At 35.2% G+C, this 11861-nt stretch overlaps 1 protein-coding gene across 1 annotated transcript; it reads right to left on the bottom strand.

Moving 5' to 3' along the window:
- Positions 1-2992: 2992 nt before the first annotated feature.
- Positions 2993-3846, bottom strand: LOC131658221 (protein MAIN-LIKE 1-like). Its single transcript, XM_058927543.1, has 2 exons — positions 3660-3846; positions 2993-3459 (listed from the first exon to the last, which is right to left on the bottom strand). The coding sequence occupies exons 1-2, from the start codon at positions 3844-3846 to the stop codon at positions 2993-2995; spliced, it is 654 nt and encodes a 217-aa protein (XP_058783526.1).
- Between the last annotated feature and the right edge of the window lie 8015 nt (positions 3847-11861).

The following is an 11861-nucleotide window of genomic DNA, read 5'->3' as shown; positions in this document are numbered from 1 at the left end:
ATAATGGATCCATGGTATTGGGGCAGTTCCTTCCACCTTACATCAGCGTGTGGCCATTTGGAGGTCAGATGGTATAGTGGAGAATATTGAAGCCGACCAAAGTTATTACAAAACTGAAAGTGGTCGCAGACACTTCGACCAGCATTTGGCAAATGTAGCTCCTTGCTACAAAGCAGAAGATGTATATCCTTCTGATGAAAGTGTGTCTAAGTATCTGAACTTAGACCCAAATTATGGTTTCATTTGAAATAAAGAAGATCCTAATGAACCATTGAACCATGAAAGTCCTCCAGAGCAGAGGACAACAATCAAAGACGATGACCACTGAGTCAGAATACCTGGCTCGAATAACGGCCTATTTGGCCGAAAACAAAGAAAAAGCGGCTTTAGAAGCCGAACTAGAGAAAAATATGACGATTGAGGCCATGATAGTAAAAAATGAAAACGATCAAGAAGTCGATCACCAAGTCGAACGACTTGACGGGATATACGATGACGAACCTTTAGGTTTCGAAATGGATCCATCAGGATCGGTAAAAAGGATGCAAGCTCAAGATCCTCTTGAGGAAATTGACTTAGGTGATGGAGTCATTAAAAGGCCTACTTATGTAAGTACAAGGCTTACAAGTGACCTAAAGACCAAGTTGATTCGACTTTTGAAAGAATACAAAGATTGTTTTGCATGGGATTACAATGAAATGCCTGGTTTAAGTCGACATGTGGTGGAACATCGACTACCACTAAACCCAGGTAAGAAACCTATCAAGCAGCTTCCTAGAAGATTTGCGCCAGAGGTTATGGAAAAAATCAAAATAGAAATTGAAAGATTGTTGAAAAGCAAGTTTATTCGAACTGCGAGGTATGTCGAATGGTTAGCTAATATAGTGCCTGTCATAAAGAAAAATGGTAGCCTTCGTGTATGCATAGATTTCAGAGATTTAAATAAGGCTACTCCTAAAGATGAATATCCCATGCCAGTTGCTGAAATGTTAGTCGACTCTGCAGCCGGATTTGAATATCTCAGTTTATTGGATGGATATTCAGGTTATAACCAAATTTTTATAGCTGACGAAGATGTACCTAAGACGGCGTTTCGATGCCCAGGTGCTTTAGGAACTTATGAATGGGTGGTAATGCCTTTTGGTTTAAAAAATGTTGGAGCTACATACCAACGAGCCATGAATTCCATGTTTCATGATTTTATTGACAAGTTTATGCAGGTTTATATTGATGATATTGTAATAAAATCTAACTCTGAAAATGGTCACTTAGACCATCTTCGACAATCTTTTGAACGTATGAGGAAATATGGACTCAAAATGAACCCTTTAAAATGTGCTTTTGGTGTACATGCAGGGGATTTCCTAGGCTTCGTGGTTCACAAGAAAGGCATTGAGATAAACCAAAATAAGACGAAAGCAATTTTGCATAAGAAAGACAAGTCACCATTCCTTGACGAGAGGCCGTCGAAGAGACAGCTTCCACGAGTTGTTTAAAAATCGTATTAAATATCTTGGAAACTGACACAAGCAAGCTGGGAGCAGTTAATAGCCCATTACCTAGCGTTTAGGTAATAATTAGTGCCTGGGAAAATGAAACGTAATCATGGCGTAATGGGAAGTAACAAAAGTCGAAACCCAAGAAAGAACTGAAACGCCATCTTTTCTCTTTCCTAAAGTCAGTCGAAAGAAGTCGCTTGGGGGGCAATTTGTTACCCTAGGTTTTCGACTTACCAACAAATGGGCAACTGGGGCTCAAAATTGGTAATTGGGCCTCAATTTGGTAAAAAGGCCCTAAATTGGTAATTGGGCCTCAATTAAATAATTACATTGCCATTTGGGTCGAAGTGGTTCGACTAAGTAATGCTTAGTAGTCGAAGCTGTTCGACTAGAAAGATGATCAGAGGCTTCAGCGTTCGATCAGAAGTATGCGAAGACTTAAGAATTTTGCTGCAGAAACTGAAGTGGAAGTCGAGAGGTATTAGAAGTTAAGAGGCAGTTTCAAGCAGTTTTCTGGCAGTTCTTACAGGACGCGTGGAGGTCTCACAATTGAAGATCTCGCATGTCGAAGACACGTGTTGACTGATAACCAGTCGACCGTTAGTAGTAGTTATTTTATTTTTACTATTTAAGCAAGTTCCATAGGAATAGTTAGGGGTCCGCATTTTCTACATAAACACAAGTAAACTCAAATCTCTGTGCAAAAATGAGTAACGAGTGCAACTTTGGAATGTACGTATGCGTACCAGTTTAATTAATGCAATCATTTTACGTTATATCTCATCTTTCAGTGCACATTTACTGCTTTTTTATTGCTTTGATTTACTTTAAAGCCTTTAATTTCAGTGTTTACTTTTATTTTAAAGTTATTGTTGCATTTAATACAAACCAGTTACACATAACATAACAAAATAAAGCAATTAGCCCTGGAGTATTCTAGTTGATTCCGCAAAAGTAACCTTTAAAAGGGAAACTAGCGCTTGTTTACCATTTTTCTGGGTAAACAAGTAGATATCGCCTAGAAACAGGATATCCTATAGTAACCAGATTATTCGTGATTTAATAATGCATAATTTTATTTGCAAGTATCTACGGAAATAGGGCTTATGATGGATGATTATAGGTTTCCTCGCTAAGGAATTAGGAGTAAACATCCTTATGAACTGGTAATTGATAGTTAAGATAAATTGTTACAAAAAGGGAATCAGAGTCGTTACATGTTAATGCACACACCTACACTGGCATGTTCCTCATATTTGGCCAAGGCAATCTATTATTTTTATTTGCAATTTAATTCATAATTCTACAAACCAAGCCCCCAAGGCTTTTGTTTAATTGAATTAAAACATAACTCTATATCACCATGCAGTCCTTGAGATCGATACTTTGGGATTTCCCATTATTATATTGGCATATTAATATACTTGCTAATTTACCGATCAGCAGCCCCCCAGTTTCACTGGTAGATCATCTCAAAAAAAATCATCGAAATATCAAAGGTACATGATATCGATGTAAGTAACACTAGTGTCCACAAAAATCGGTGTTCCAATAAGATACAAAAGGAATGCCCTCATAGAAAACATCCTGTGAATGGTAACCTGCTCGAGATCACCATCATCCTCTCGTGCACGTCGTATCTCATCCATAAACACCTGAGTCAAATAACTATACATGATGTAACTACCTCGGGATTTATCAATCTCTCCCATGGCACTCTCGAGGGTAACTTCCATCCTCTCAACCAACATATACAACGCCTCATATTTATCGATCCTCTCATGATCCAAGAATGTCCCTCTGATCGAAACATGCAACAGACACGCGATGTAGATGAGTGTCATCGTCATATCACCATGTGATAGGTGAAACGACGTCTCATGTTGTGACCTCTCAACGAAAGCGTTAATCATATCCCAGTTAACTAGGATGTATCTACACTGGGTCAAATCTTTCAACCCTGAAAGCAGTAAAAGCCATCAAACCATGGCTCAATAGGTGGTACGAGTCTACTGATTTTCCTCCCATGGTTAATGACCTTGAGCGTATCATGTTCCTGCATAAATATGTAGACAGATTTATTCAACAAATAAAAATTCAAAATTAATAATAAAATTCATAATTCAAAATGTAACAGAAATCAAAATTCAAAATTCATACGTCCGTCCCAGATATGTCTAGCAACATGGTCGGGGTAAAGAGGAAAATGAGATAAATCAGATGGTCCTCCTCCAAAAGCCTGAGGCGCCGCAGGTGCACGCTCAGGTGCAGCCTCATGAGCACGATCAGGTACCTGCGATGACTGAGGATCCGCCTCAGGTGTCGTCTGGGGTTGTGATGGAGCCATGGAGATTGTGATAGAGGTTGTGACTAGGCGGCTGGTGTCGCCTAAGAACCTAGTGTATCTCCTTCCTTAAATGCTGTCAGTGGAGAGGTCCGTCTGCGGGAGGATAGGGTGGAGAAGGATGAACTGGAGAATTTCACATGCTACAGAAGGACGAAGTAGTAGGAGTGGAAGCAGGAACATTGGAGAATGAAGTTGTAGGTGGTGCATTTGGTATGACCTCTTCAGAGGCAGGAGGAGACTTGGTTGCCTAACTCCTTTCTCTCTGCACAGAAGCATGTTGTGCAACCTTGTCGTGTCTCAAACGAGATGCTTTGTCAGTCATTGCTCCTGTAGAAACACGGAAAAATGTTAACTTAAGGACCAATGTTGAAAACAAAGTTGAAAACAGATAAAACTAACACCGGAAATGCACTTGCGGTTTTGTTCTTGATGAAAATTTGAAATGCAATTCTGATTTCTGCTGTGATTTCAGAGCTACGTTAATGGCTTCCCACCCCCACAAATGAGCACAAAAAATTGACATTTATTTTCATATTTTGATTAATTGTGTGCTATGTGATTTATTTAATTATTATGTGTTAATTAAGTGCTTATGTGATATTTGTGTTATTTATTAAGTTTTAATAGTAAATAGCATAAGTTAATGAGTTAGGTGAGTTATTGGGCCTAAGTTGGCATTAGTAAGTGAAAGGTGTTAATTAGAGCAGATTAGCAATTGAGAATTAGTAAGAGTTTCACAAAACAAGGGTTTTAGAGAAGAATAGAATTAGAACTCATTTTTTGGGGATTTTGGTGAAAGAAGAGAGAAGAGAATAGGAGAATCTCAAGGTTGAAGATAGAGTTAGCTTCAATCCAAAATCTAAGGTAAGGGTGGGGTTCTTTCATGTTAAAGGGATGTATGATGATGTTTAGGGTGGGTTGGATTGTATGATTGAACCATGGATTATCTTTGTGTAGAAATGTTAGGGTTTGTGAACAAAATGCATGAATTTGTGAATAGAAATGTGTTTTGATTGATGTTTGATGATAGATGATGGTGGATTTCGTGTTTATACATGTTTAATTGCTATTTAGAATGAGTTTTGGATAGAGAAAGAGTGATTATGCAGGTCTGTTGTTGTTATCGTTTTTCTGCAAAATTGCGCTCCCGCTAAGTGGGCGTGGGTCTGCTAAGTGGATGTTGTTTTATCTGGAAAACTAAAGAGGCTCGCTAAGCGGAGCCAGTCCTCTAAGAGGAGCCTGTTTCATAAAAAGCTCCTGCCACCCGCCGCTTGAAGCGCAGTTATTGAATTTTAGGAGCATAAGCGCGCTAGTGGGCCGCTAAGATGACCCTATTTTACAAAACTTGTCCAAACTTTAAAATGATGTATCTTTTGAACCGTAACTCCTTTCTATGTGCCGTTTGAACCTCCATAAAGCTCTAATAGATGTCTTTCAATTGTATATGCTTTGTATATCTTTGGAAACTCTTTTGAATCCTTTTTTTGAATTGGATTGTTATATGATGTGAATGTTGTTATGAGATGAATTGTTGTCGTATGATGATGATGATGATGATGATGCAACATGGTGACGTGTTAATGACGTGATGCATTCTTATGAATTATGGTTGTTTCTTTGTTGTTAAAGTTTGACATTTTATTGAAAATGTTCGATGGTTGTTTAGACGATGTTGTGACGTATTTTTATGTTGTATTTGTGGATGTGCATCTTGAGTCGCATCCATTGCATATTGCATGCCTGAAACTTATGGAAAACACGACGGCCTGAAAACTATGGCAAACACGACGGCCTTAATGGTAAATAGCGACGATGTGCCCAATGGAAACTTTTGAGACGATGGGAGTTTTACTCCGAATGGTACCACATATATTTGCATAAGTCGAGTCACATTTGAATTGCATTTGATGTTATCTTTGAATGTGTGTTTGTTGTGATGATGAGATATTGTTGCGACATGATGATGAGATGTTATTGTGATGTATTGAACTCATAATTGTGAATGGATATGTGTCATACTTGTTTATTGTCGTGGGTACCATTTTATAACATGTTTGAATTTTGTGAATTATTGGTAACATGTTATATTATGAGAAGTGGCGATATATGTATGATCCTTACTATGCTTTGAATATTATCATACGTTTCTTTATAATGAATGATCTCTCACCCCTTCTGTTTAAATGTTACCCTTTGTTTGTAACGTACGGGTAACAACATGGAGTAGCCGTTTACCTTTTAGCTCGTGTCGGTGTGTCTAGGCTCTGATACGTAGCACTCGGGAGACGTCTAGCTTTTTTTGACTATGTCTTACCGTCTTGTCGTTTTTGTTACTATATTTGGATATTGTTATCTCTCATTGGATTATGTTGTTATGTCATATAGAGATATGTTGTATTTTTAGCTGCCCATGTTTAGCATGTATGACTTGGATTATGTTGTTGATGTTGTTCCGCTGCGATATTATGACTATTTGAGCATTGAGGTTGATTAGATGTGAGTTTCCTCCGTATTACTTGCTATGTATCTATATATATATATATAGCTTAAATGCACCTTTGGTCCCTGTAAGTAAGCGAGTTTTTGATTTTCGTCCCTTTAAGTTTTTTTCTAGGTATGAGCCCCTATATTTCACTTTCGCGTCTGTTTTAGTCCCTAAAATCAAAATCCACAGGAAATCCTGCAGATTTTCCTGCGGATTTTGGCTTTAGGGACTAAACCGCAAGCAAAAAGTAAGATATAGGGACTCATACCAACAAAAAAAACTTATAGGGACGAAAATCAAAAACTCGCTAACTTACCAGGACCAAAGGTGCATTTAAGCATATATATATATATATATATATATATATATATATATATATATATATATATATATATATATATATATATATATATATATATATATATATATATATATATATATATATATGTGTGTGTGTGTGTGTGTGTGTGTGTGTGTGTGTGTGTGTTTGTGTGTGTGTGTGTGTTACGAAGTAATTGTGACGTCTCAAATGTGATGTATGTTTTGAGATTTTGCACTCTGATTTTCCTGTATATTTTCGGGGTAGATTTGGGGTGTTACACCTAATGTTGAAAAGAAACCACAAATTCCCAATTTTTAACCTAAAACACACATTTGAGTTGATTTTACATAAACTCTAAAAAGTTCAAAAGCAACTTACTTGATTGATTGTGGTTGTTTTTTGTTGATTGATTGTGGTTGGAGGCTTGAGATAGTAGTGTTGAATGCTTTCGAACAACTTCGATTACAAATGTGGTTGATTTGGTGAAAATAAGATTGAGGGAGTTTGGATAGTGTTTTGGTATTTTAGAGTTTGAAACTGTAATGGGAGGGAAAGAGGCAGGGCGCCTTTTAGTTGTTCCAGGAACCGGAAATATACTTACGGTTCCATACCGTAGTTATATTTCCGGTTAGTTCCCAGTTATTCCAACGTTCATGTCTATTATGGTGCGAACCGGAGATCCATTTCCGGTTTTAAGACGTATTTTTGAAATTTCGCGTGGTGCGCTGGAAAAGCATAGTGTGGAATAAGAAATTCCAAAAAAAAAAGTAAGGAAACGTGACATTTTTTCTCTCTCCAAGTAACAATTAAAATACTAATATGTTTAGATGGATCACTACAGTTACAAAAGGCAAAGGTTGGAAAGCTATGTTGATTAAACTGGGTATAGCTGAAACCATATATAGCTTATGGAGAATGAGAAATGACATTTGCTTCAAAAATAACGTGGATAATACAAATATAGTGGATAGAATAAAGAAAATTTCTTTACCCACCTCCCTCTTTTCTTGGCCACCTCTGGTGAAAAACCCGAAATACCCTTACTTCGGAAATGCATTTTCGAAACGCTTTTTTTTTTCAAAATTTGTCTTATTTCGGAAATGCACTTCCGAAAACACGAAAAAAAAAAGGTGTTTTAGGAGATGCATTTCCGAAAACACCCCCTTTTTTGGGTTTTCGGATATGCATTTCCGAAAACACCCTTTTTTGGGAGAGGGGGTGTGTTCGGAGATGCATATCCGAAATATTCCAAGACCAAATTGGTCTTGGAATGTTTCGGATATACACTTCCGAAAGAATTCAATAATTATTAAAAAATTAAAATCAAGGTGAATCAATACAATTAATAGGTATAAAATCAAGGTGAATCAATAAAATCAAGGTGAATCAAAATTTCCTAAACAATTTTAAAGTTAAAAATTATTTTACTAACTTATATAAATCAAAAATCATTTTTTATTTTTATATATGTTAAAAACAATTAAATGATAATTACAATAATAATGGTTAAATTATCATTTATGGTAGATTTTATGAAATTTTATTATTAAATTGAAAATAAAACCATCTTATGATTTATGACTATAAACCAAATTAAAATTCACACGTTATGCTTTTTCTATGCATATTCAATCACTTTATGATCTTTATACATATCCGTTATTACTACAATAAATATTTTACTCATTTAGAAAGGAAATTTGAATTGTGCCATACAATCACTTAAATATTTTATTATTTTATTATTTATCTTAATCAATGTTTTCTTTTAATATTTTATTATCCCATAATTTTGATCCATGAGTTTACTATGATTTATTTTCTCTACTTTTAATTTTTTCTTTATTTATTATATAACATTTTTGAAACAATAAAAATGGAAATCTATTATAATTATTAAAACTCAACTTTTACGGATCAATGCAATTAATTTGAAAGGTTATACGGAAGATGAAAAGTGGAAACCCAATTTTTTTAGTTTTCCATTCAAATTCTTAATTTTCTTAAATCTTAAAGGTAGTTAAATGATAATTACAATAATAATGCTAAAGTTATCATTTAATGTAGACTTTAAGAAATTATATTATTGAATGTAATTATTATTACTAAATTTAAAATTAAATAATTCCTCTTAAATGATAATTACAATAATAATGCTCAAGTTATTATTTATCGTAGATTTTAAGAAATTTTATTATCGAATGTAATTATTATTACTAAATTAAAAATTAAAAGTTGCTCATAATTATTCTCTCCATTTTTTATTATATGTAGCCTTTTTATACATACCAAAGAAATCTTTAACTTTTTCTAATTTTGTTAATATATTATACGATGTTCCAATACCTTTTTGAAGTTACATTTACAATCTCTTTTTCCTAAATAAATCATTATGAATAGAATAGAAATATATAATAATTATTATTCGTAACTCATAAATTATATCAAAATATATAGTTATTATTATTCATTACTCATAAATTATATCAAACGTGAATTAATTAATATTTTAAAATTAATTTTTGGGATTTTTTTAGATTTTTTTTTATTTTTTCGGAGATGCATCTCCGAATTAATCAAAATCTCAATTTTTGGGACTTTTTCGGAAATGCACTTCCGAAGTCTGGAAAAAAAATTTAAAAAAAATTCGGAAATGCATTTCCAAAGCAGGGGTAAATTGGGGTTTTCGCTGGGGTGACCCCCATAGGGAGGTGGGTAAAGAAAAAACCTAGAATAAAAGATAGTATAGTGTATAGGGCTTGGAACATTAAAAAGTATAGACATCATATTGCTAGAATCATGATGTTGGTTTGTCCTTTTTGTCATTCTGGACCCTTGGATCGTTTTGTGATCACCATGTGCTTGTAAAGTTATTTTGAATTAATATCAATAATATATTCCTAATTCAAAAAAAAATACTGATATGTCTGCACGAATAAATTTATTCAATACAATATAGATTTTATTTAGATATAAATGTAAATTTGAAATGAGTTATTTACTTGTAAGATGAATAATAATAAGGGTTAAATGCAATTCACCTCCTGCCATTAGGGCGACATTCGGTTTTGCCCCCTGAAGTTTTTTTTTGTAAACCGCCCCTTATAAAACACAGATTCTGTTTTCAGAACCCCCTATCCCTTGTTTGGCTGACTGGACGTGGGGGATTTTTTTGTTTGGCTGAAATTTTGCTGACTGGGTATTAATTTTCATTTATTTAAATAGTGACATGTCAATATTGTTTGAAAACATAGAAATAAAATTTTAAAACATACATTCTATGGGATTCGAACCCAGGAGTGTATCCATCAATGCAAAACACCAAAACTAGAGCTGTCAATATGGGCTACCCGGCCCATATGGGCCGGCCCATATGGACTTCAGGCTTTTTAGGGCCGGGCCCAAAAAACCCGTTTTTAAATGGGCTCTAATTTTACTACCCAGGCCCGGCCCTATCTGGGTTGCGGGCTACCCGGCCTTAAATGGGCTTCGGCCCTAAACGGGCCCATTTCTATAAAAAATTAAAATTTTCTCCTTATTTTTGTAAGTAACCATATAATTGCATGCAAGAATACATTATATATATATATATATTAAATTTTATATTCAAAATTATAATTTCTAAATAATCCATATAAGTTAATAATTAAAATGTAAAACAACACATAAACTTAATTTAAACTATCCAAAATGTTAGACGCTGGCCTTAGGATCTAGAGGGGGGGTGAATAGATCGTTCACAGTTTTACGGATTTAAACGACTTTTCAGCGGAAGTAATTCTGAATCGACTCGCGTCTATTCCGAACCACTATCGAAACGATTATATATGTGTTTAAAAAACCAGTCAAAGAGTTGAAGTAAATGATAAGAGTCTATGTTGCAGAATCAAGACGTTTCTCTTATGAAAATCAGATTAACTTTTTGTATGATGGACAATGTTTGCAATGCAGTAAGAGTGATAGAAACAAATATACAAACACTTGGTGATAATGATCAAATTGAAGGTAATTCAATGTGTGATGGATTGTGATGTTTATGAACGTTCTTAGTTCACAATCTTAACACTCGAATCGTTGATCAATTTGCTATTATAACCAAATATGAACAGAATGTAAATGAAAAAGTAAAAGCGACAAGAACACGATATTTGTTTAGGCAGTTCGTCGATCGTCCTCGCTACGACTACGTCTGCCCCCAATTCCAAATTGAAATTGGGTAATCTTTCATTAATGTTGAAAGTAGTATATACAAAGAAGATAACAAAGCGATAAACGATAAACCAATTATGTCGATCCTTTGAATCTTCTTCCCCCTTAATCTTGAGCAAGATCAAGGTTATCCAAGAGCTTCACTTTGATTCCCTTCTGCAGTGTCTTGATTCCTTGAACTCCCCGTTCCTCAATCGTTACACTCAGCCGAATCCTCAATGAACGCCTCTTGATAAAAACCCCCAAGAACCACCCGTCGTGGAGGACAAAACCCGCAGATTTTATTCACCAACAAACCCCACAAACCTTCACCCACTAGGAATCTTCAATTCCGTTCCATGGACGTTATCGAACTCATCACTAACCCGCAACGCAAGAATGATTATGTGTAATTGTGTTGGAGATGATGAAGAACGAAGATGAGAAGCGTTTGTGTATCTTTCAGTCGTTGGTGTTGCCTTGAATAATTACCCTTGCACAATATATATGATTGCATAACAGTTGGAACCAAGAAAAACTGATTTTTGAACTTTCTTGATCAGTTAGGTCGACCTCTTGTAGGGGTTAGGTCGACCTAGCAGTGTTTGCTGAAGTTTGCTCCCAGTTAGGTCGACCTGTTGAAGGAGTAGGTCGACCAGAATCCTCTTCTGATGCGTTCTGGGAACATTTTCTCAGATTAGGTCGACCTAGTTGATGTGTAGGTCGACCTAACAGGCTGATATGTAAAATTCATCAATTTAGGTCGACCTAAATGATGTGTGAGTCGACCTAGCAGGAGTATATGAATTTTTCTCCATTTTAGGTCGACCTGGGTTGATGGTAGGTCGACCTAACTGCTGTTTTTCTGCATTCTTCTTGTTTTGCTTGTGTTGAGTCAATCTATAAACATATAAACATAATGGGTTGACCTATGAGTGATCAATGCTTGCTTTTCTTTGAGTTTTCTGCTTTGTTTGAATGCTTATTTGAGTTTGCCATGAATCAAAAACATCTTTGAGT

This window comes from Vicia villosa, linkage group LG3 (assembly GCF_029867415.1).
Source record: "Vicia villosa cultivar HV-30 ecotype Madison, WI linkage group LG3, Vvil1.0, whole genome shotgun sequence".
Classification (NCBI taxonomy): domain Eukaryota; kingdom Viridiplantae; phylum Streptophyta; class Magnoliopsida; order Fabales; family Fabaceae; genus Vicia; species Vicia villosa.
This window is presented reverse-complemented; position numbering and strand designations above follow the sequence as displayed.

What these genes read in the sequence shown, in the direction of transcription:
- LOC131658221 (XM_058927543.1), bottom strand. Translation starts at nt 3,846, where the DNA reads ATGGCTCCATCACAACCCCAGACGACACCTGAGGCGGATCCTCAGTCA. An exon ending in TAGACATATCTGGGACGGAC is followed by an intron (nt 3,460 to 3,659) that starts GTATGAATTTTG and finishes TACTGCTTTCAG; the next exon opens with GGTTGAAAGATTTGACCCAG.